We start from the raw sequence: 25,154 nt of genomic DNA, 5'->3' as shown, positions 1-25,154 counted from the left end.
AAGTGAGTGGAAGTAACCCTGCTCTTGTCCTAGCCTTTGATGGTTAATGGTTATAGCACCATTACTCACTTGCTTGAAATTCTCCTCAGAATCTTATGAAATTATCCTTAGGATTCCCATGAAAATGTCTATGATTTCCTATTGAATTATCTTTAATAATATAATCTCACTCTCAATCTCCTCAGGATTCAAAATTTGTGCTTCCTAAATTTTCTTGAATTCTTCTCAGAATATAGAGCTTGTCGTAAACCGACGAGACTTTCGTGCCAGATCACACATTAAACAAACGTTTTCTTTTCTTTTACACTCCATCACTACACATCTCTACAGTCTATTCGCTTCAATAAATATTATCAGACTGATCGAATTATTCAAAAGCGCACAAGCCGAAGCTAAGCCCAGTGTTGCCACATTTTTTTAACGATTTCAATCTGTATTTTTACCGAAAAACATCTTTTTAATCATCTGGCTGACAAAAATCTGTAAAATAATCTGTATAATTTCTTTATTATGATCTTAGTGTGGATTTTCGTAAAACTCCCTTCAAAAGTTCAGAAAGAGTTTTTCCAAAGTTTCAAAGTCACAAACTGTCTTAATCAATTTGTGGGTTGTTAAACCGGTTGTTCGTTAAATAAAAAAAAAATGAATTAACTATAGTAGCTTTGACTACTTGAATGAAAATCTAACATCCCTTCAATCAGAATTGTAAATCAAAACATGTGAACATCATCAGAATTCCGTTCAACATTTAAATAATATTATATTTAGTGAAAAATGCTATTTGAGTTTGGTAGCTGCTCAAAAGTAAGATACGATTATTTATCGGAATGCATAAATATAATCAAGAGTTGTTAAAAATATATTTCGCTTATTTGAAAAAAATCCAAGCGGGACAAAACTAGTGAAATCGGTGAATTTCAATAATTATTTCTTTTTTGTATTGATTCGATAATCTTGAATGTGTTAAAACTATCGAGCACCGTGCTGATAAAATTTTTAGAGTGTATACGTTAACTGTCACTTTTTAAGCATCTGGATCTAAAACAAGCATGGTTTGTGATTGTTTCATGTTTCCAATCATGGAAATAATATCTCAAATTTATTGATATAGGTCGTCTAAATTACTGGGCCAATTCCAACGTAATATGTACGCGGAGGGTGGGCTTACAGAATTGACGACCGAACCATTGACGCTGATTTTCACTGGATGCCTGAGCTACTGTGCAAATCTGTTGAGTAGGTGTTTGAAATGTTCGTTTATGTCCTGGAGATTTCCAAGAATATTGATTCGGGACTGGCTAAAGAAGATTGCTTGCACTTGGTTGCAAATTGTATAAAAAATGACATTAAGTGGAAAAAATGTTTGCACAACGTTTTTCGAGAAGATTTTGCCATGTTCCTATCGTTCCTATAATCAAAAGGTGGCCATATTGTTTTGCAATGTCATATAGAACATGTCCAGAGTGTGACGTTTACACATCCTTACTTCAGAACTGCGGGAGAATGAAAGAGATGACTAATTCACGTTCCTAGTCCAGTTCTCCAATATCGATAAAATGGATTTGTTCTAATAAAAATCATTTAATAATTTTTGGAAATAATTATTAAATCTGGGACTCGGAAATTTTATCCTTCTCGGAAAAATCAGTATATTTTCAAAAAATCTGTAATCTGTATATACAGATATGTGTTTAATCTATATCAAAATATTGAAAAAAAAAATTGATTACAGATAAATCTGTATATGTGGCATCACTGGTCAAGCCTCGATCCAATGCTTGTGTGAGTGTTGCGCTTTTCGTTTTTTGCAGGACTTCATATCCGCCATGTGTGAGTGTGCGTTCATTTAGATGACACAACACGCTGATTTCGTTTCACTCAAGTTGATTGTAGGATGACTTAAAAAATATTTATACATGTCAACATTATTTATATGCTTGTGATTTATTTTCAGAACTAGGAAATATTCAAAATATTCCATGTAATTACGGGAGAAGTTTTCTGGTATTTTTCAACCCCCGTCCTGCAAATATATTACTAAAAAACCGAACCCACGTCACCCATAAAAAGATCTTACATTGAATATTTATATGTTTTGCACAGTGTCGACAAAATCATCAATTAATGATATTTTTAAGATCTCATACCCTTTCAATATCACGCGTGATATTGGAACAAAACATTATGCTTGATATTGATTTTCCAAACCTCTTTGATATTGCGATACTATTTCTATCAATCTTTTCTGTTCACCGATGGTAGACACGAAGCTACTGCTGCCCAATAAGGTACAGAAAGAGGTGAAGCAGATCGTGAAATATGATTGTATTAGTAATCCAAAAAATCTACGTAAACGCAAGTAGTGACGTCACTAATTGCTTGTATCGTACAGGGGTTTTACTCACACAACATAACCGATTGCTTCACCTCGGTAATCCAGCTCATTGACTGCTGCCAGCAGTGACGGTAGTTTCTTGTCGCGTTTGGATGTAAACAAATCACGAAACTCAAACTCACCACGGTTTGGTTAGAATAGTAGCTGGTGAGTTTTGTTTGCTTTATATTCCAAGCTACACAGTTGCTTGCTTGTTGATTTTTGGCTACAAAATCAATCGTGATCAAGGGCATTACTTAAATTTGATTTTTTTTTCTCAACACTGGTTCTGCATATGATTCATTCATGCTTACGTTAAATATTTCTCAGACCTCCTCCATCGCTTGTAAGATAACGTTAAAAAATATCAAACAGCCCCACCGTCCTCTAAATGCTTTCGTAATTATTTAATAACCCCTACCCTATCCTTTAATATTAAGTATAAGCTTGCATTTCTTCAGGCACAGAAAGCATTCTGAATATTACTTATGATGTAAACATCGATGCAAATAAACTTGTTTTTCATTCCATGCAAACTACGAGCTTGCAGAAAACGTTGCATACAAAATTTGACAATTTCATGCAATATTTGATATATGTTATAAAATTTCTCATATCATTACATAATATATAATGTAAATTTGGGTTATTTATAATGCTCCATTTATGATCATCATGTTTAACAGAAATTCACACTACTTTTTCTACACAGATAAAAATTCTGAATTTTAATTGTGATGTAAACATTCATTCACGTAAACTTAAATTTAATTTCACACAACTGAGCAACTTATAAACAATGTTGTTTACAAAGATGGGCTTTTGTATACAATATTTGCTACATTGCATGAATTGTGCTAGAACTTTACATGATATATAATGTAAACTTATATGATATATGACGCTCCATTTATGTGCATCATATTGAACAGAAATTTACACTACTTTTCGAACTGTGTAGCTGTGTGGATTATATCAGTATTTATTTTCCAAGGATTGTGAATAATGCAATCATTTTAATATCCGGAGCCTTTGTTTTTTTTCTTTTTTTTCTTGAAGTTCGACATCTTAAAAACATATCCTTGCCCCAGAATATTGATAAATTCTTTAAAAAAAAATCCCAAAGTAGTCCCAGAATCTGAAAAATCAAATTTAAAACCGCAGGATCTTGAAAATTTCATTAAGTTACACACTGTTCGAAAAAGTAGTGTAAGTTTCTGCGTCAAATATCATATAAGTTTACATTATAAACCGTGTAAAGAACTGAGACTTTTTCTTGAAATGTTTCAAATTTTGTATACAAAAGCCCATCTTTGTAAACAACATTGCTGCCAAGTTGTTTGTTTGCGTGAAATGAAATACAAGTTTACGTGAATGAATATGTACATCACAATTAAAATTCAGAATTTTTTGCTGTGCAGTATCATAAAAATGTTCTTAATAATTTTCAAAAATTATCTATGCCGGAATTTTGGAAATTTGTTCGTAGCATATATACACAGATCTAAAAAGTAGTGTAAAAATCTGTTCAATATGATGCACATAAATGGAGCGTCACATATCATACAACACCGAAAAAAATCTGAATTTTACTGGTGATGTAAACATTCATGCATGTAAACTTCCTTTTCACGTAAATTATCAGCTTGCAAGAAATGTTGCAAACAAAGGTGGACAATTGCATACAATATATGGAATATTTCATGACATGTCTCATAAATGTACACGATCTATAGGGTTAACTACCCCATTTCCGGCCTATTAAGCATAACCCGCACTTAGTCTTTCTTAATGTAGCGCAGTTTAGCACCAAACGGAATGTTATTATTAAAGATTGCTTTCAAATTTATTTACCTTTCCGTAAGATTTTATAGAGAGAAACCAATCGTTGAGATATTTTCAAAAGTCTAACACTGATTTTTACGCCAAAAATTGATTCGGTCGGTGCAAACCTTCATACCACGCGTTCTCATTGACTTTGTTCCGTAGTTTATTAACTAAAGTATCGTACCAAACGCATAATTAACTTTATATTAAATGGGCGAATAGGCCGAAGTAGTTCTCTACCCTAATGTTAACTTGAATGATATTTGACGCTCCATTTATGTGCATAATAGTAACGTAAATTTACAATACATTTTTTAGCTGTGAAGCTTACATTAAAACCGTGTAAAGTTTAGGGTTATTTCATAAAAAGTTGCAAATATTGTGTGTAACCGTCGATCTTTGCAAGCAACATTTATTGAAAGTTACTAGCTTTTGTGAAATGAAATACAAGTTAACAGTTACACGCATGAATTTTGAGATTTTATTTTCTGTGTATTTTCATCAAGTTAAAAAAAAGTTTAAAAGAATTCGACCCAATGGCTTTAAATATAATGTTCATTTTTCAGTAACTAAGATAATATCCAAATTATCAGTTTATAATTTAGCGTGTGTTTATTGAGGGCTTAATATGTTTTCTCTATTCCAGTTTTGTCTTATTGAACTCTGAAAATGTATAGCCATGCACTTAGAAAGCGCCTCCGTCGGACGCTAGGATCACCAAAAACCATCATTGCGGCACAATCTAAAGAGGTGAAATCAATCAACTTTCTTCCATCATCGGACAACAGCATACTCCTAGAGGCCTCTCAAATTGACCAGTTCGACGGGATCATAAATTAGATTTACCACCCCATAAATCCTAGCATTAATTCGTGGGACACAAAACATCACAGCAAATTGACCGCCCAACCCAATCACAGTTGACAAACGTGTTTTATTTTTCAACTAGCATATTAGTGAACAGTTTTGACGACAAAAAAGAACAGTTTCAACTAATTGATCATTCAGCCCGCGGCACGCGAAAAGCCTTGACCATCAATCGAAATCACGATGGCGTCGATCTTCCTTTGCCGCCAGTCAGCCAGTCACACTCGCACACTATAATTAGCATATATGCAGATAATGATTTAATAAATTGACGACCAACGGCGCTGTCTCTCGCAATCGTCCGTCCTTTTCGGTTGTGCTTGGTTTCTTCTTCTTTTTTAGTCACTCGCAAATGACAGCTTAATCAGATTTTTTCGCCCCTTCAAATATGCATGCACTTCAAAATGTGTGATTAGTTTTTGACAGGTTGACTGTTTGTTTCTTGTTCCGACTAATTGAATGTAAAAATGTGGCCGACCTACCGCAGTTGCCTGGTGGCGCGCTCAGCAGACCAACACACAGTCATGTATATTTTTATTCACATCGAGTGGTTAATTTTGAAATTATACAATTATAAAAATAACATCTCGATTTGGTGGGTTTTGGATGGCAAGAAGCCCGCCGCGTACGTACGGGCTACGTCAACATGGGTGGTCTACCGATCGCAAAGGATTGTACCTACACGTTCTCTTTCCGGGAGGGGGTGGGGTTTCGAGAGAAAGAGTGTGAGACGAGCGCTCATCGGTGATCGCGATCAACGGCGAGCGAAATCGAGAGAATGGGCCCAGAAAAATTTCAATTGAATAATAAAGTTGTATTAAGGTGCACGGCGACCACATACCAATCTCGGCAGCATGCTCGATTGTGTGTACGAAGCGAAAGAGTGGAGGGAAAAGAGAAACAAAACCGCATACTCAATCGATGTAAGCTGGTGTTGGTGCGATGAAACAAGTTAATTCTCTTCGATTCGCTCATTGCACTGCGTTTGGACGGGCGTGTCCAGCGTGCCACGCCTACTGCGCAAGGGAATGCACCAATACTTGCAAAGGGTAATTAGCTTGGAAATATGTTTGTGTTGATGAATTTATTTGCGCTCGGTCTCGCTTCCACATGCAGGGGTGACATAAGAGGGTCCCGTTTTAGCATGTCTGATTGAGTTGGAGATTTCATGGTGTGCGTTGTGTAAACTAATCATCTTGATTAGTGCCTACGGGTTGGAATGGGAAAGAGCTATACGGGATGTGATGTGGAAGGGAGAAAGACTGAGAGTTAATAGAGATACCAGGAGAATCAGCAGCCGCAGCAAAAAACAAACCAGTCAGTTTGGTTGAGCTCTCACTCAGCTGTCAGTCACAGAGCCTCAGATCACAGGTGACATTTGACTATGTCACATCACAATTTATAATAGAGGATAGAGCTCTCTCTCGGGCTAGCGCGCGCGCGATCGGATCATTGGTCGTAGATAGTGTTCATCGCATTCTTTCTTCGGTGGTTAATTGTGACGAGGTTTAGGGCCAGGAAAGATTCCATCATTGCGGTGGGATCAGCCGGGCGCGTGTTTGTTTTTCCATTGACCGGGTAGTGATTTTTCTCGGACACTACACACCCTTCGTCACACTTCGTCGGTGTCGGTCCTCGTGGAAGCACATGAGTCCGCTCCCTCCTTCTATTGACGTGTGCGCATTCGACTGTGAAGTGAAGTGAATAATGAATGACAAGTCCCCAAGTGACGATTGATAAGCGTGAAGGTGTGCAAAAGATTTTCAGGAAATAATTCAAGTGAAAATCAAAACAATTTTGTAAACAATCTGATAACCTTGAAGTGAAGTGAAGAGTGCGAATATTTTTGTTTTAAGGAGACATTCGCAACATCAGCAAGCATGGCATTGGAAGATCGTTGCAGTCCTCAGAGTGCACCCAGTCCGCCGCATCACCATCATCATCACCACAGCCAGAGTCCGGTCAATTCTGCCACCGCAACGATGATGACCCAGCCCGCAACGGGAACTACGCGAGTTTCGCCTACTACCGAAGAGATGTCGCCACTGGTACCGATCTCTCCGTTGCACATCAAGCAGGAGGTCACTGATCAGATACCTCCGCCTCCAGCACAGCACCAACCCAGCATTACGTTTTCGATCCATAACATCCTGAGTGATAACTTTGGTAAAATTCCGGTTCCACCCACTGCCACCCAGCAACCACCCAGTCCCATGGCCAGTCCTCCATGCAGTTCAGACTCAAACAGCCCTAACGGAGCATCTGTGCACCATCGGAGAGACAGTCTATTCCGGCCGTATGAAATCAGCAAGTCCCCTCGATTATGTTCCAGTAATGGTAGCAGTAGCCACAACCCTTACCACACGGACAGCGAGTCACAGGACTCGACCTGTTATGAACCCCAAACTACTACATCAACTGCCACCAGCATGCTCATGTTCAACAATAACCACTACCACCCGCGAATTCCAACTCTGTACGACTTCAGCACCAAAACCATGCCCAGCATAGATCCTCGGGCAGCGCTTCTGAACGGCTTCAGTGCAACCAGTTATCCAAAGCTCCATGAGGAGATCATCAACAGCCACCGGAAGTTCCAGGCGAAGCTCCTCGAGAGCCAGGCCAAAGCTGCAGCAGCAGCCGTCATCCATCCTCACTCGATGCCTCCACTGGGATCTCTGTGCAAGACCGTCTCGCAAATCGGGCAGCATGTGGCCTCCAACCCGGCACCGATGACGATAGGCTCGACCAACGGAAGCACCGCAGGAACCCCAAACAGTTGCATCAGCAGCAATACGTCCAGCGCCAGTCCAAAGTCGATTCCGAAACCGACGGCCACGGTGGCGTCCAGTTTACCGGGGAACAACGGCAGTGATAGAAGCCATGGAGACGGAAGTGGAATGGCGAATGGCAGTCACAACAACAACAACAACAACAATGACGGTGGAATGTCCTCGGATGATGCCCGGTCGGAAACGGGCAGCAGTAAGGATGGCGAGGGTGGCGGAAATCTGTGGCCGGCCTGGGTGTACTGCACCCGGTACAGCGATCGACCGAGTTCGGGTGAGTTTTCTGATGATTGTTTTTTTAATTGATGATGGAAGTGAGGTTAAGAGTGAGGGGAACGGTGTTGCTGGGGTGAATTGATATTGTGGAATTATTAGAACACTGATATGAAGGAAATAAGCATGTGGTGGTCAATGTGTCGAGTAGAAATAGGTATGGGGCTACATTTTTAATTGATTTTTTTTTTAAGCAAGTTGCACTAAATTTGGAAGACATTTGAAATCAAATGATCAAAAATACATACGAAATAAATCAGAATTGAGGGTCATATCACATCACATTAATTATAAAATATGATGCATTAATCTAAAGTACTGTTAATGCATTATATTTTATAATTAATGTGATATGATGTGACACTCATTTCATTCACCCTAACCCTAATCGACCATTGATTTGTTTGTTTGTTTGAAGAGTCGATTGAAAGAAATTGATTCCATTTTTGGAAAAAAAAAATCAATATTTATAATGATTAGGAATTTAAGCACAATAGAAAATTAATAATTTATTTGTATACTCACATATCGCTGTAATCTCCTTGATTATTACCACTACTTTTGTTCAAGGAGAAGTTTACTACTCAGGAAAAAATAATTACGTTTTGATTTATCTAAAAATATTGGAAAAAAGATATCAAATATCTAAACAAATCCGTTTTTTCCTATTTTGCTAAAGATTTGCAAAAACCATTTTTTGTCGTCATAGCATTAGGTTGGTCGACCTTTGTTCAGTTTTGTAGATGGTGTAATTTTTTTTTTCCACGTTGAGATAGAAAAACATATTTTTTACATGTTGATTTTCGTAGAAATATAAGGAAAAAGTGATGGATTTTTGATCTGTGTTTTTTTTTTTTTTTTTAATTAAATAGACTTTTAGCCTTGCGCTGGATTTTTGATATCATTTTCCAATATTTTTAAACAAATCAAAACACACAAAACCATTTTATTACATTGTTCTATTGAATTCTTTAAACTTTATTACTTGGGGGATCCATCCAGAGCGTTCAGAAACATATGAGGTGAACCAGCCCTCTGCTGAATGTCTTTAAAGAATACATACTAACATAGCTAGATAACAGATCAATTTAAAATTATCATGATAATTGTAGAAAAAGAGTAAGTTAGAACTTATGGTAAGAGTTTATTTGAAAGTCAAATATCATATAGAGGAAGTGTGGAGGCATGTTAAATAGTAGCAGGTAGACGATAAATAAAAAAAATCAATTACCTTGAAATGAGATTTTGTAAATATTCCCAGTAAAAATTTCAAAATGAAGATTTCTAAAAAACTCATTTTCACATAGTTTAAACGTTTGAAAAATTGAAGGTAATTAGTTAGCAAATTTTTCTTGAAAATTTTAACTAGATTTATTTTTCGGTAAAAAGAAATGACTTATTCAATTTTTTTGATTAAAACCTCATTCAGATTAACACTCCGAACACGATGCCTCCGGTAAAATGTGTAACGGTAAATTGGCAATGTTTGAAAAATTATTACTCAACAATTTATCAATAGATTTTAAATCTATTGATACTGAATAAATCTTTAAAGTACGTATTTTCAAATGACGCCAATAGCTTTAAAATTTGTTATTAAATGCCGGAGATACGATTTTCCAAACATTTCAAGTTTGCCGTCACACATTTTACTGGATACATCGTGTTCGGATTGTTAAATACATTGATTTTTGTAGGAAGTTTAACATGTAATTTTTGTTAACAAATATTCAAAGTCCGGTATCTTGAATTTTGAATCTTGCCTCACAATCTTGAAAAGTTTTTAATACTTTGAAACTTATCGCAAGTTTCTTAAGGATTTCTTAGGATCATTTCAAAATGTCGTCAGAATTACAATTACTTTCAGGATTATCCTCAATAATCTTATGATTCAGCTGGTATTATCTAGCAATTGTCTCCATAAAAATGGGTGTTCGTGCAGAACACTTTAGGAATTCATTCAAGTAAACTCTTGAAATTCACTATTAATTTATCTTTGTCTTTTTGAGAATTTTCGAGAGAATTTGCAATATTGTTTTTTCATCATGTTCTTTTCAATTAACTGGGAATATTCCTGGAAACCTCTTGGTGTTTTCCCAACATTTCCTAGGGTTTATTTCAGAATACCATAGAAATATTACTCAGAATTTCCTTGAAATGCTACCCAAAGCGACTTTGAGATGAATCACTTGGAATTTTCTTGAATTTCTCCTTAGAATTCGTTGAACATTTTGGAGAATCTTCTTATAATTTTCTTGAAATACTTCTCAAAATTTCTAGTCAAACTCCATTGAAAATTTCCTCAGAATTGCTTTATAATTATCCCTATAATTCCTCTATAATTATTCTCAAAACGCATTTGGCATTGTCATCGGAATGCTTATAAGTGTCAGAATCCTTAAATGTTGTCCAAGCCCAAGAGCCTTAAACTGAGATTTCTAAAATTCGCCTTACTTATTACTTTTTTCCAATAACATGGTACCGCTGACAAGCTAGGCACACTGAAAATAAACCTTACTTAGATAGTGAATCACTTTTACCCATTCGTATGGAGAAATTTCTAAAAGCATAGGTTATTTAGGTGCTTAGTGACCTCCGCTTTTAGAAATGTCTCTATACGAATTAGTAAAAGTGACTCTCGACTGAGTAAGTGACTCACTGTATGAGTTAGTTACGTTTTCAGTGTATTTATTTTTACTGAGATCTCAGCAATAGACTTCTCTAACTTTTGTAAAATGTACAAGTATTAGTACAGAACTCGGGGTAAATTATACGTATTAGTGCAAGAAAACCTTTGAATTTACCCAAAGTTCTGCACTACTTCTTGTGCAATTCACAAACGTCAGAGAAGTCTATACTCTCGTTTATAAGCTGAATCTCGACATGTTTTTTACTGAGTCCCAGCATCATAAAATGCCGAGCTACACTGCACTGAAAACGGAACTAACTCAGAGAGTGAGTCACTTTTACTCATTCGAATGGATAAATTGCTAAAAGCGTAGGTCACTCATTGCATTTTTTTCTGACATGTTCCTTATTTCGATAAAATCAACATTTTCCAGTTGTTTCCATACAGAATGAAGCGTCGTAACTTTTTCTCACTAGCGACATCTGTTATAAAATTTGACAAAGCGGGCTACTCCGTTATTGCCAGATCAGCAGTAATAATACAGAGAACCAATAGACGATGCTTGCGGCTGGCATTTATCCTCAATGTGTAAAAACTGGTGATCTCAAACTAGGAAACACCAACGCCGGCCACGACCGAATACAGGTCACGAAAGGAATGGGTAGGAATGTGTTGACGTGGCACACGATTAGATGGAAACCTCAGGCACAACATCTACAATTAATCAAAAACAAAGTGAAATTTTCGACGATTTTTATTTTGAGTTGTGACAGCATTGCTTGAAACCGATACAATAGCTATTGGAAGATTCAGTTCACTCACTAGGTGACACCAACTTGAAATTTGAGTTCAAATTACTTGCTGTTTCTAGTAAAGTTATTCAGATGGAAAAGACCTATTGTATACTAGACAGCTCAGAATACTCATATCTCATATTATGTACCAATTGACTTCTGATTGCTAGCTTTAACTAGACTACCCTGCTTCAAAGAAGGTTGCTGTCTTTGGAAAAGTTGTTCAGATGAATACATCAAGTTCCGAATTTGATTGTTACGTTCCAACTGAAACTATGCGTCTGTCTTCAACTTTAATTTTATTTGACGTTTCTTGGGAAATGGTGACTTCACAAAAACACACATAATTTTACATAGTAGAAGATGCTAAGCGCCAAATAACAGACTTAAAGTGGTCATTTTACACGATACAGGGGAAATGACTCTAATGTTGGCCTATGGATCTTAGATTGGGCCCATCACAAAAAATCTACTATTCATAAATTTTATCTAGATGAACGCGTCATTGGGACGGTACTTATGAATATTTTTGGTCGCTATTGAAAACTTAGTCGATTGCTGAAATTATGTATGGGCCCTAATTAGGGGCATTTAGGCCGACATTACATCTATTTCCCCTATGAGGAGATGAAAGTATCCAGCTTTCCATGCTCGGTAATGGCGTCCTGTTTGTATGAACAAATCTATCCTTCACTGTGCTATCTGGAGGTTCGGATTTTGACCCTTCTCTTTCCCTCTCTCAGGAACAGAAGAAAATGGAACAACATACGCCCTCCAGTTAGTGTCAAAAAGCACAGTGAAGGATACATTTATTCCTACAAACAGGCCGCCATTACCGAGCATGGAAAGCTGGATAGAGTTGATAGTTCCATTAGAGTACGGTAGTGTGAACATTTTATATAGAGAGTAGAAAGCGAGCAAGGACAACTTTGAGGAAGGTACCATCCCTCTCCAACTGGGGAGTTTGGTAGAAAGAGATGATCAACCCGATTCGTACGTTCCTCAAAGTTGTCCTTGCTCGTTTTCTACTCTCTATAAACAATTTTCACACCAAATGACCACTTTAGGTCTGTTATTTGACGCTTAGCATCTACAACTATGTAAATCGTTAACTTCACGCAGAAGTAATTCAAACAAAATAGTTCTTTCTCGAAAGAAAAGAAAATAAATAATAATTAATGTTATGACAACTATTACTATAACTAAACCTACATGCAGGCATGGAAAATCATTTGCATTCATTTCGTGCATTCATTTACATTCATTTGCCTCTAAATTTTTTCTTGAACAGCATTCTGCAAAATAATGTATCAAGATATTAGCTACAACTTTTATTAAAAAGTCAAACTCGTATCTCTTATGCATGACGAACCAGAGTGAACAGAAGCCACTACTGTTTTTCAGTAAATGTATTTTACATTCACTAAAAAACAGTAACAAGTTCTGCCCGCTCTAGTTCGTGATGCATAAGAGATACAGATTTGAGTTATGACCACAAGTTGTAGCTTATAACAAAACCTACAAAAGCTCTATACATCATTTTGCGGAATGCTGTTGATGAAAAAAGTTAGAGGCAAATGAATGTAAATGAATGTATGAAATGAATGCGAATGATTTTCCATGCCTGCCTACATGTTGTATATATGGGGTTTGATCCATTTTATTGGAAGTTTAATATGCTACAATTGAAAAATTCGATCACAACGTTTGATATTTCTCGCGTAACATTTGAAAAGGGCCTATCCTCGTTGATCGATTCTCTTCGTCGACTTTTTCTTTGGTTAATAAACGAATTTCTCGCTAAGCTCGCAGCACAGTTCGACAGAAGATGATGTTAGCTTGCGCCTGAAACAAAACACTCAATGGGAAATTCATTTGCAGTCGGGTTATTCGCGAAAGAGAAAATCGATAAAGAGAATCGATCAACAATGATAGGCCATTTTCTCGTGTTGCGCGAGATTTTTCAGATTTGAGTATAGGGATAAACTGAACTTGAGTTAACTTAAATAAGCTTCAGTTGAAAGCCACATGTCTATCATAGTTCTGCAGCATAAAGGTGTACTTTGATTTCTAAAGTTGTTTTGCCATGACTAACATTAGTATGTTTCCGAAAGGAGGGTGAACATGTTTGAAATCTAATAATGAATAACAAAGGAACTGAGTTTTCAATTTCAATAATGGAAGCTTAATTTTAGAATTTATTCTAAAACCACAAAATTTCAAAAAAAATAACATTGAATTGTTGGATAAAGTTAAATGTCTAAACCATTTATTTTGTTATGAATATATTATTGAATGGAGCAGCAAAAATAAACTCGTTGTCCTACGTTCACAATGCGGTCGTGCTTTGGACACGACTCTTAACTTTGTTTTCTCGAAGGATTTTGGAGTAGTTCATAATTTCAGGGATAATGCCAAAGTATTTTTGAGAAAATAAAATGGAGTTTTGGAAAGGCTACAAGATTTTAGACTTTAACTCCAAGTCAATTGATGAATTGCTGCAAACAGTGCTGCCAGATGTCGCTACTGAAAGATGATGATGATTGTGAAAAGGTACGAAGAAATACATGCAATTCAGCATTGAAATGTAATGTAATATTCTTAAGATCCGCACAGATTACATTTGATACAACCATGTAAGAAAACTCTTTTCCAGAATAGAATGCAAATGGATAAATTTCATTTTAGATCTTATCAATTAAGGTACGTGAATTTATAAATGTTCATTTATGGGAGGTTATTATGAGTGATTTCTCATATTATTGCATTTTACAGCCAGTATGAACCAAGAATAACGTTTCATTCAATACATTCAATTGGTTTCCGCAAAAATCGCACTAAAAATCATAAATTTTCATCGTTTTCCGGGAAATGATTCGGAGCCAAAATTAACATGAGTGAATGGATCTAATCTAATTATGAAATGTACACCGTGTTATAAATATAAAACCATTGTGGTATGTTCCAATTGATTCGAATCGATGTTTTCTAACCCAATGCAATAATTTTCCTCATAATAAAATATTATGAGGAAAATAACGTTTAATTTAGCTAAAGAAGTATTTTGTTTCTAAAAATCAGTCGCATTGTGAAGGAAATTTGTATCATTTTCACAGTTACCACTTCAAAATGTAGGTGAAGAGCGATCGCAAACATTTCGCTGCAATTCATCAATTGTGTGAGTACAGAGTAGAATTTTTAAGGAAAATTCCACGATTTGAAAAATACAAGTTGATGGTACAATTCCAAAGGAATACTGACAACAATTTTAAGGGAATTCCGAGGATAGTTCAAAGGGCATCACGAAAAGAATTTCTATAAAATTTCAAAGAAACTTTGAACCTTAATTTCAAAAGAAATTATAGGAGAACTCCAAGATCATTCTGTACAATTCTACAATTCAACAATGCTGAGGTTGTGCTTCGGAATTCCAAAGAGAATTCAGGCGAATTTCAAATAGTTATAATTCAGAGAGGAAGCTTCAGAAAAAGCTTTGAAGTTCGATGCAAATCTAAGGATGAAGTTCATCCTGCAGATGAATTTCTGCAGAGAATTTTTGGAATGTTATATAGAAAGTTTTTAGAAGACCCCCTGAGAGAATCTCAAACTTTTCTTCAGTGTTCGGAAAAAAAACTCAAAAGCTAAAATCTCCTGCGTAAGTTTATTCGCCTATGAGTTTTGCCATGCGAAATCAAACTGCACAAAAATCACCGAAGAATTTTCAGATTAAAAAATTAATTGCTTTTTATTTTTTTGTTATTCATTGTTTTGGTCCTGTTTTTGCATCAGTGGATGGAAAACTAATAAAACATGTATGAGCACGCTATCAATTGACATTTGAGTGGATTTTATGAGGTCTAAGCTGGTTTGATTGTTTGGCTTTGTGAGTGTGAGAACGTGCTAATGCATGAGGATCTCAAGCGTGAGATTTGTTTGCCAGATTCTCTCAGGGAGGCTCAACGAATGATTTTCCGAAGACTGCTTTTCTTTGAAGAATTCTGAAATAAAATCTGTGAAGGGAAATTATTCTAAAAGAAATGCTTGCGAATATTCCATTAAAATCCTGTAGATAGTTTTCGGCTGCCTTCCAACTCAGCTGATTTTCTCTAGGTGACAGATGACTCTAAACAAAGACAACATATCAAGATGACTGGCGACTCTTCCATTTTCTCGTACACCGCTATGAGACAGGTACAATCGCGTCATCTGCCGCTTAAAGGTAAATGCTTCGAACGAATTTGATAGCAAAGATTACATCCTCAGAAGAAAGGTTTGTGTATTTGCTCATTTCTCTATGCGTTGCTTCCACCTTCGCTCAAGCACAGTGCTACTGTATCTGTCGCTTGGATTCTGGCAAAGTTGCCAGTCTTCTTGATATGATGTCTTTGCTCTAAAACACATACAAATAATCAGCTCAATTGGATGGAGGAAAGCTGAGAAATTGCGCTTCAAGGGATTCCTGTATATCGAAGAAGCGGGAAAATGTCCAACATTCCGGATCGGAAATCGAGAAAATGCTAATCGGGATTCACTGGTCACCATGATATTCATAAGTTGCATAAAAAATGGATCAGAAATCCAATGTTTCACCAATATTGGAGCACTTGACCTATTTAATAAATAAATACGATCATAATTGCTAAAACTACCATCCAATCGCACCCCCCCCCCCCTGCCCCCGCCTTGAGCTTCCGAACTTAGACGTATTTGGTTCTTGTTGGCACTTGTGAATAAATTATGAGATTAAATTATTTCTGGCATATGACGGCTACCCATGTACCATTTGTGGTTTTATTATAGTCTTCAAGTCCATGCTAAGCCTTATATGACTTTTCAAAACCATAATAAAACCAAGAATTTTACTTGGGAGGTACAGTAAGTTTAAACACAGTATTTGATCAGAGTTGGTTGGAAATGCTATCTAACATGAAGCTTTAGCGTGATAATTTATTAGCTAGAGAAAGGTCTGAAGAGGGAAGATTGATAGTTCCGCTAGAGTACGGCAGTATGAAAATTGAATAGAAGTTGAAAATGAGCGCTTGGTCATTGCAAAATGACAAGAAAGCTCATGATAGGTAGTTTCGTCTCGTGATAGTGAGAGGACCTGTTTTCTCATTGTCACATGATGGCCGTGATATTTACCAGCTCTGGCTGTACCATCATCAACATTGTTGATGGTTACTCTCGCCTTGAGTTGTTACATTCAAAGTGTTTTTATGTTACTTCATACGTGAAGACTACGATTTTCAGAGTTGGTTGGGATTGTTATCTAACAAAAAGCTTTAGTGTAATAATTTATTAGCTAGAGAATGGTCTAAAGAGGGTAGGTTGATAGTTCCGCTAGAGTACGGAATTATGACAGTATTTGGTAATACTAACAGAGGTTCGCATTTGAACGAAAGAACTACTTTTAAATTTTTGAAAAATGTTCCGCGCCGCCTTGCACTTACACCCAAAAATTATAAAACATGTTTTTAGACTTATTTACTCTATTAAATTGCGCACCACTTAAACATGTTGTCAGCCCAATTGTTATACTAAACAGATTGTGCTTTGGCTCTGATATCAAGCAAGGAATTTTGCTTGCAATTTACTTTTGCTGTTAGTATATTTTCAGCATACGGATTAAAACCAATCCGAGAGAAATAAATTTGACTAACGTTATAGGTGCTTAGAGAATTTTTCATAACTGCTTTGTTTAGCTAGAATTTGATCATGCATTAAAACCTACAGCACTACCCACAAGAGTTGATTTAATTACAAAAAATGCTCCATGGAAGTTGCAATGAAATTGCACAGTCCATTCCGATCTTCAAAGCTATGTTGAAGTACCCTGTCTCAAAACAATTTCAAACTTCTGTTTTCTCTATCAACCTACCTACAGGCCGCACCAAGAGGGCCTTTCGATCCAAAGAAGCTCCGGCCGATGGGGGACAGTTGCAGTGGATCATTCCTGATAGTTCATGTAAATATCATAAGTTATTCATTTTGGACCGAATTTCGGTTTTGGAATTATCAAATTTAATATAAGAAATGGCATGCTGCGGTAGGATCATTCAAGGCATTTGAATTTTCTATCATCAATTGTTAGTAAAAATTCAAAAATTGTTTAAACATTTAATTTATACTTAAACAACAGAATTTTTTTTACTAAATTGTGATTAGAGATCAAGTGCTTTGCACAATTGGGTTCTTCAATTTCGAAAATCAAATCAGTTTTTATAAATCATCTGAAAGAGTTTTCTGAGCACAACGATATTTTTTCGAACCCAATTTTTTTAAATCAAGATTCAAAGCATAATAATATCTTCACTGTTTCATACTAAACTAACAACTTGACTGCTCGCTCCCATACAAAGGTCTCCCGAGGGGTGCTAAGATGGTGATTTTTGCAAATGTAATCACATTTATTTAAAATAGTTCCGGTGCTCCAAAATTGATGAAATTTTTGATTTCAATTCCATTTGACATTCAGATTACGAATATGCAATTACCTCAATACCAATACCAAGAACTCAATTATTTTTAAATTGGAATAAAACGGAGGATATAATCTTTAAATTTGACAGCTAGTCGTAAAAAGTTCCTCATAACCGTGCACTATTTTGGTGTATATGACCATTTAAATTTCTATGTAAATGAATATTTTTCAACTATGGTTGTTGATTTTTTACAAAAATAAGCATGCTTTTATTTATCAAAAAGAGGTTGGGATTAGAGTTATTAGTTTAATAGTATTTAAAGCATTTCAATTACATTTATCCTACCTTTGTACAATCAATCTTAAAGTAATTTCCTTGTTAATTCTTCACCCAACAAAAAACACCAATTTGCAATTTTAAACCACGTTCGAATCAGGTTCCATCACTGCAAGCATTTTCTTTTCTTTTTCTAAAAACAAAAGCTCCTTAGCTAGCCAACTATTCCCGATAAATTGATCAATTTAAAGCTACGCCACGTTCGTCCGATCGGTACTCAATCTCGCTTGCTCTCACCATCGGTCCCCGGCACGGGCGTAGGAAATCGAAGGATAATGATGATCGTAATCTTTTCTATAGGATCCCCCTGCCTCCCTTCATCAAATCACCCCTCGGTTCCATATCGTGTCACCCCTTCCAAAAACAGGTTCCCGCACTCATTTAGCTTCTTCGAACAAAAATTTCCACTTTTTCCACCGCGCTCCTGCACGGCTAGCAGGCAGCCAGAGTGAAATAAATAGCCGATTAATTGAAGAAATAAATAAATTCATTTGCGAGTCCAGCAATCGCTTCCTCCTCCTGCTGCTCCAAAGAAGTTGGAAAATTGCGCAGTGAAATTGACTGCCAGTCAGCAGATAAGCAAGCGAATGGGGCTCGGTCTCCGCCCTGTTGCCGGCACAGAATTGCTCTATTTCTCGGCTCCTGGTGCATGAGAGCGGACAGAGGCGGGTCGGTAGGAACGACGACCGCCATCATCCCATTGAAATTGAAGTTAATTAATATAGTATCGATAATTTAGTCGAACGTAAATTGTTTCAGGGCAGCTCTAGCCTGAATCCGGAGCTCTAGATCTAGATATGCGCAGGGCTGGTCGGATCGCGAAACCCTAAGCCCCGCGTACGGCATAAAGTCGGCGAACGTTTTAATCGACCGTTTCTTTCTCCAAATGTACACTTTTATTACGAAATAATTAAAATTTATTAACTCACAAGTCACAGTGCATTAAGTGCGCGTTAGAATCTTGATATCAGAAGAGCGGGTAGTTTTACGATCGGTCTGCTATTCGGGAGTAAATTTGTACGCGACACGCTTCCCTGATTTGTTTCTTTTGTTGAACATCAAGAGTCCCACTTCTAGTTTGTTGATTTTTTTTTCCGTTCATTCGGGAGCGATAATTGGTGGGTATTGGGAAGAACTCCAGTGGCGGTAGTGACAGCGGAGGCATAAATCGATCATCAGCAGCCATAAAATCCGGCTCCAACGTGGTTCCAACATATCATCGAACATATTAATTTCCTGAAAGGGAAAAAAAAAAACAGACGAGGGGACATGGAGAAGAGCGCAGGGGGGTCTTCCAACAGCAGCAGCAGCACCAGCGGTTGACATCTGTTCTTGCTGTTTTTATGGTCCCTCGTTGAACTATGTCATCGCTTCTGTCTGACTGCGGTCCCTTCTCGTGGTGTCGGATGTGCTTATTCTGTTTTGTTTTCGATTTGGAAAAGTTTAAAGTGGAGAAACGAAAATAAATAAACACGGAGGGTTTGGTGGGATTGTGAGACTGATCAAAGAGGATTTTCACCACTAATTTGGATAAGTGTTGACAATCACGCTCTGTCAAATTTCAGTTAAGTGGATCAAGTGCAACGAGTGTTCGTTTCTACAGATTCCACTCAATTATTTGAATCTCGATGAGCCGACTGAATTCAGTATAGTGGATCAAAATCAACATTCATTTTTGAACCCAACTAACCTACAATCTTCCCAACAAGTCGATCATCAACCGAAAGGTTGTTTGGCACAAAGATGGCGTGACCGACGTTTCACCGACGAATGTGTGCAACTCATGGAAGAGAAAAATATAAAAAATGGGAACGCCCCTCCACTCAGCCGGGGCCAGGGTCTGTCAAAACAATCAAACCTTACTTCGCTTGAGTTGGCTAGCCCTGTTGTGCTATTGTTTACAATCGTGTAAGAAAGCTGCCCACTTGCAAGTGTATTGATTAGGCCACTATTCCCGAGGAACTTAATTGCCTCCGCCGACTCATGAAAATCTAATAAAGTCATAAGCAATATATACAGGAGCATGCAATGGGCTAATCACGCGACATCGTTCCTGATGACGACGACGACGACGACGAACGGTGGCAGTTATGCAAATGTCAAACGCATGCACTACGAACGCGAGGGACAATTATGTCATTACGCTGCACTGGAAGACGCAGTCAGTGGTAATTATCCAGAAGGCGTTCTTTTGACTAACTACTTCCATCCAAGGGTGTTTGTTTACGTTCTGTTGTGAGAACTTTGACAGTTGCCACAGCGGGCGGTGTGGCGCTGGCGTCGCCAATCGATGAAGACCTCAATCAATCAAGAAAAGCCGTGTGCGATAATCGCTTCGGTCTCCATCGGTCGTGGCGGTTGTGACAGAAATGGATTATCGCACCATGTGGATCGCAAATCTAGCTCATCTGTCAAAATTCGAGCAAAAACACGCGCGATCGCAGATAGCCACGCATGGCAAAAGGCGAACCACCAGCGCCATATTTGTCCGCAGATAACCTCAATCTCGCTTGATACGGCGCGGCTGTGGCGGTGGCGGCACATAATTGTTGCCGAGGATCTTTATGGACCGATGGACGATGGGACGTGCTGGCATTCAGCAATTTGTTACCTGCGGATCGCGCAAAAGTTTTTGTAACTCTCTCTGTCAAATGGCGGAATGTGCGCCAAGTTGCGTGCGGGCGCGCGCTCGCTTGACATGCCAAACAAGGGAGTCCCGCGGTAATTTGTTCACCGGGTTCCGATTGCTTCGAGAAGGATCGCCAAAGGGGTGCTAGAAAAGGGCAAAATTTGATTGCGGGTTTGATTTATCCGTGGCTGATGGGTTCATCTGAGAGAGAAGAGGCGATAACCAGCATCAGCACGGGTTCTTATCCGGGAGGGTGATAATTTATTCATGGCCCTCATATTTTTCGATGGTCGTTGGTTAAGTAGGGTAATAATCGGCATTTGATTTATACGGTTCCTTAATGAGCGTGGAATCTGAGAATGTGAGAACCAGGGGCCTCATTGGGGAAGTCGAAACGAAGCGTTTTTCGTATGAACGCTTGTACGAAAACAGTCGTTTCTACTTGGATCCATAATGTGGCCCAAGATTCGGCGTTTTGGAAGGGTGTCAAATTGGTTAATCTGATCAGGGATAAGGTTGATTGTCGTTTCTTGACTGGATACACTCCAACTGATTTCCAACGCCATTTCTGTTGGCCTTGGATGCCCTAAACTTTTGACAGCTTGCAACATTCCTCCACTGCGCTACTTTTCCTCCGTTTTGTATTGAAATGTCAAATTAGCGCTTTGCTCGGTGCGCAACAGCCACCAACGTGTAACTCGTGATAAATATTCATATCCACAAGACAGGTTGTAAATACCACAAAGCTATGACAGAAGTCAATAAAAAGTAAAAAATAAAAACTTCTACCTGTACAGCAACTTTGAGCGCACGCCATCATGGCTGCCCACAGGCAAACTCTTGCAAGCGAATTAATTATCGAACTAATATATTAATTAAAATAGAAAAATATATTAATGTGTCTACTTAAAAGGGGAAAGAATTGCTTCCTCTCTGCCCGTTAATTAGAATGCTTATTTATTTTGATTAATTTAAATGAGCTATCTGAGCGCCCCTCGGTGGGTGCAAACTCGCACCCGCTGTCGACAAAGCTTCAAAATTCCTTCGAAAATTATCATACCGAAGCTATTTAGATTGCGCCTGGTTCTAGCTTCCTCTTCGGAGGCAGAAAGTTTGACGGAGAAATATTTCCTGCCTGCTAATTACCTCCGTAAGAAAGCCCCAAACAAAGAAGCGTACGCTAACCTCCCGCAGGGTTGCGATAACCGTCATAATTTTTGGTAGGAATGTGCAAAAATCACGTTCTTCGTCAAGATGGAAGCAAGCTCTACGTGAAGCATTGGGTTGAGGTCTAATTTCCGTCATACCAGGCACAATCCGCACGTATACCAACCGGTGGAAACTAACATAAATTGGCTCACTGCTACTAGCCTATTGGTCCCAAACAAATAGATTAACCTACCCCATTCTAGTCGAAATTCTAGTACTACACAATGTTTGTTTTGATTCGCTATGAAAGTTTGACAGATAAAATGAGGGGTTCGTGGATTTCCCTATGTTTCGAGGGGTGCATCAATTTGCTTGGGACCGAAGATAGTACCAGGAGCCAAAAAGTTGAGCACGTTTCTTCGGGACCTACCTATATACATTTACCTCAATACAACCAAAACAACCCAATTGATATAAAAATTCATATTATGTTTTGTAGCTTTTGAATTCACGTATCGGGTCAAAAGTATGATTGATTCTGCTCGATATGACGGAAACACGCGCCTATGCCAAAGTAGTTCTCGACCCTACTTGAAGAATTGTGTGGCAGTCAAGTGCGAACTTTTGACCGCGTAGCAAGTTTCAAAATGGCGTGGCGTTGCCCACCCCTGCCGAGCACACAGAGGAATTCGTTCGGGAATGGGCTCGTTACCGCTCACTCAATATATACGATCAATATCGCAAACGGGCCTTAATTGAATTAGATAACAAGCATTAATAATTATTTATTCTTGCACAGCGGCACTGGTAACCAGTTATATTTTTTCCCGCAAACCGTTGTTCCTCACTCGTTGCACACCACCAGAGCGCGCACGGCTCCTGTCAGTGACATTTTTATTAATTTCAACCTTTTCGTTCGCTTCTTCTCCGCAGGTCCCCGCTATCGGCGAACAAAGCCTCCGAAGCAGAAAGGCGAAAGTGAGGAAAAACGCCCCCGCACCGCATTCACCACTGCCCAGCTGCAAAGACTGAAGGTAGGTTTATGGCAACCCTGCATCTGACAGTTATTTGTTTACATCCAAGTGAGTGGAACCGTGATCTAATTGCTCCTCTTCGCCCTCTGCTTTCTCTCAATTCACAGAACGAGTTCAACGAAAACCGCTATCTTACGGAGAAGCGCCGGCAAGCGCTGAGTGCCGAATTGAACCTCAACGAGTCGCAAATCAAAATTTGGTTCCAAAACAAGCGGGCCAAGATCAAGAAGACTTCGTCGGAAAAGAATCCCCTGGCACTGCAGCTGATGGCCCAAGGGCTGTACAACCATTCGACGGTGCCGCTGACCAAGGAGGAAGAAGAGCTCGAAATGCGCATGAACGGACAGATTCCGTAGGCTACTTACTGCGTTGTAGCGCTGAGTTATTGATCTTCTTGTAGATCAACCGAGGCATAGCTAGGACAACACGTGTAACATTTTGTATCGAGTGAGTGACGTCCAACGCTCTGTAACCTCGCAAGCGCTGTCAGTCACAGCGCGAGAACACTAACAAAGCAGGCGAGGCAAGCCTGTGCGATCCAGTGCTGCAAGTGTGTCCGAGGGGGTAGGAATCGAAAATCAACAAACCAGAGTACAATTACATTTAAATAATTGAATTAATGCCCCCGTTCCGTTACTCTTTTTTTCCGTCTGAGAGACAAACAAATCCCGGTGATGAACTGAATAATGCTGAAGCGAGCCAAGTGAGAAGCTGCATATGTAAATACATAAATATTGAACATTGAAAAATGCTTCCTCGCTCGCCGAGGGGAAGGAAACTTTCTCACGCACATCCCTGCTGCCTGCGCACAACAAGTGCTGTGAGGAAGTGAAAAGTAGAGTGATTTATTTTCCGAATGTTTATATAAAATGGGAAACCGGAAAATGAGTAGACCGAGAGTAGTTGACCGCGGTAATGGTTTAATGGATGGACTAATCTAGCTTCACTTTTGAAAAATTGTTATGTAAACTTGTTTGTCAAAGTTATTGGAATAAAAATTGAGTGCAAATTGATTAATCCATCTCAGCTGGCGGTGCAATAAACTGGTCATCTACTCTAAGTTGGCTCGTTATCCCCTACCTAACCGTGATTAGGATCAACCGAAACCGAATAGCAATAACCCTAGGCAAATTAGTAAGGCCAGCTCACTCGCGAGGAATCATGTAGAAATAGAATCTAGGACTTTGGATGAGTGAGACGAGGCATGTAAATTATTCCCTTCGAGCGTTTTAATCTTAGTTCAAACTTCACAGTTGAGAAACAAACAAAAAACTAACAGAGCACTGTCCAAGAAGAAGGCTATCTAGGAAGCAACAAGAATCTCAACCTTACTACTCACGCACACAAATTTATGTAAATAACCCCCGTGCCTGGCTCGGTCTAAAATCGAGGGGAAGTAAGGTTGAGTGTAAAAAATTAGCTACTAAAATTTAATTGAGATTAACAGCGATCAGGCAGTAGGCAGGCAGAGCGAGAATGGCGCAAAAACCAACAAAACAGATAAGGCTCCTCTCTACTGTACTGTATAGTAGGCTGCGATATTCCCACGCGGAAGGCCGCTGAACAGCAGCCACAGAGATACAAAGTTGATACATAATTAATACCCGAACGCAACGCTGAGTCTGTCAGCGAGCGAGGGCAGGTTGTTAGAACCAGTTTCGCCCATATCCAAATCAACCCGCGCGGAGGAGCAAGTGAAGAATCGCTGAAAGCCATCCAAAGTAGGTATGGCAGGCAAAACGCAAACACAAAACAACCGTAGGAGTGTTCGGTTTTGCGATTAGCCGCGCTTTCCCTCCCGAACCCAGCCACCCCAGCCCCAGTTAGTGCGTAACCAGTGTGCTGTTGTTTACTATCTAATCTAAATTATGTTTAATTATGCTTTGAAGAGCGATGCGCCGTGTTGTCGACTTTTTTGGATCGCTTCCAACTTTTCTTCTGTAGACACTTTGTATCCAAGATGGAGCACGCAGATACTTTGAGCGAGTATGGGATCATTTTATCATTTCATCTGTTCGAAACACTGCTGCC

The 25,154-nt window shown here is 38.4% G+C and overlaps 1 protein-coding gene across 1 annotated transcript; it reads left to right on the top strand.

Annotated features, from left to right (window-relative positions):
- The first annotated feature begins 6,407 nt into the window (after positions 1–6,407).
- On the top strand, positions 6,408–24,861 carry en (engrailed). Its single transcript, XM_065227545.1, has 3 exons — positions 6,408–8,131; positions 23,023–23,123; positions 23,231–24,861. The coding sequence occupies exons 1-3, from the start codon at positions 6,949–6,951 to the stop codon at positions 23,477–23,479; spliced, it is 1,533 nt and encodes a 510-aa protein (XP_065083617.1). The 5' UTR covers positions 6,408–6,948; the 3' UTR covers positions 23,480–24,861.
- Positions 24,862–25,154: the final 293 nt, after the last annotated feature.

Source organism: Ochlerotatus camptorhynchus, unplaced genomic scaffold (assembly GCF_037179485.1).
Source record: "Ochlerotatus camptorhynchus isolate MF236.1 unplaced genomic scaffold, CSIRO-AGI_Acam_v1.1 ptg000274l, whole genome shotgun sequence".
NCBI lineage: Eukaryota > Metazoa > Arthropoda > Insecta > Diptera > Culicidae > Ochlerotatus > Ochlerotatus camptorhynchus.
Note: the sequence above shows the minus strand (reverse complement) of the source record. Positions and strands in the feature narration are given on the sequence as shown.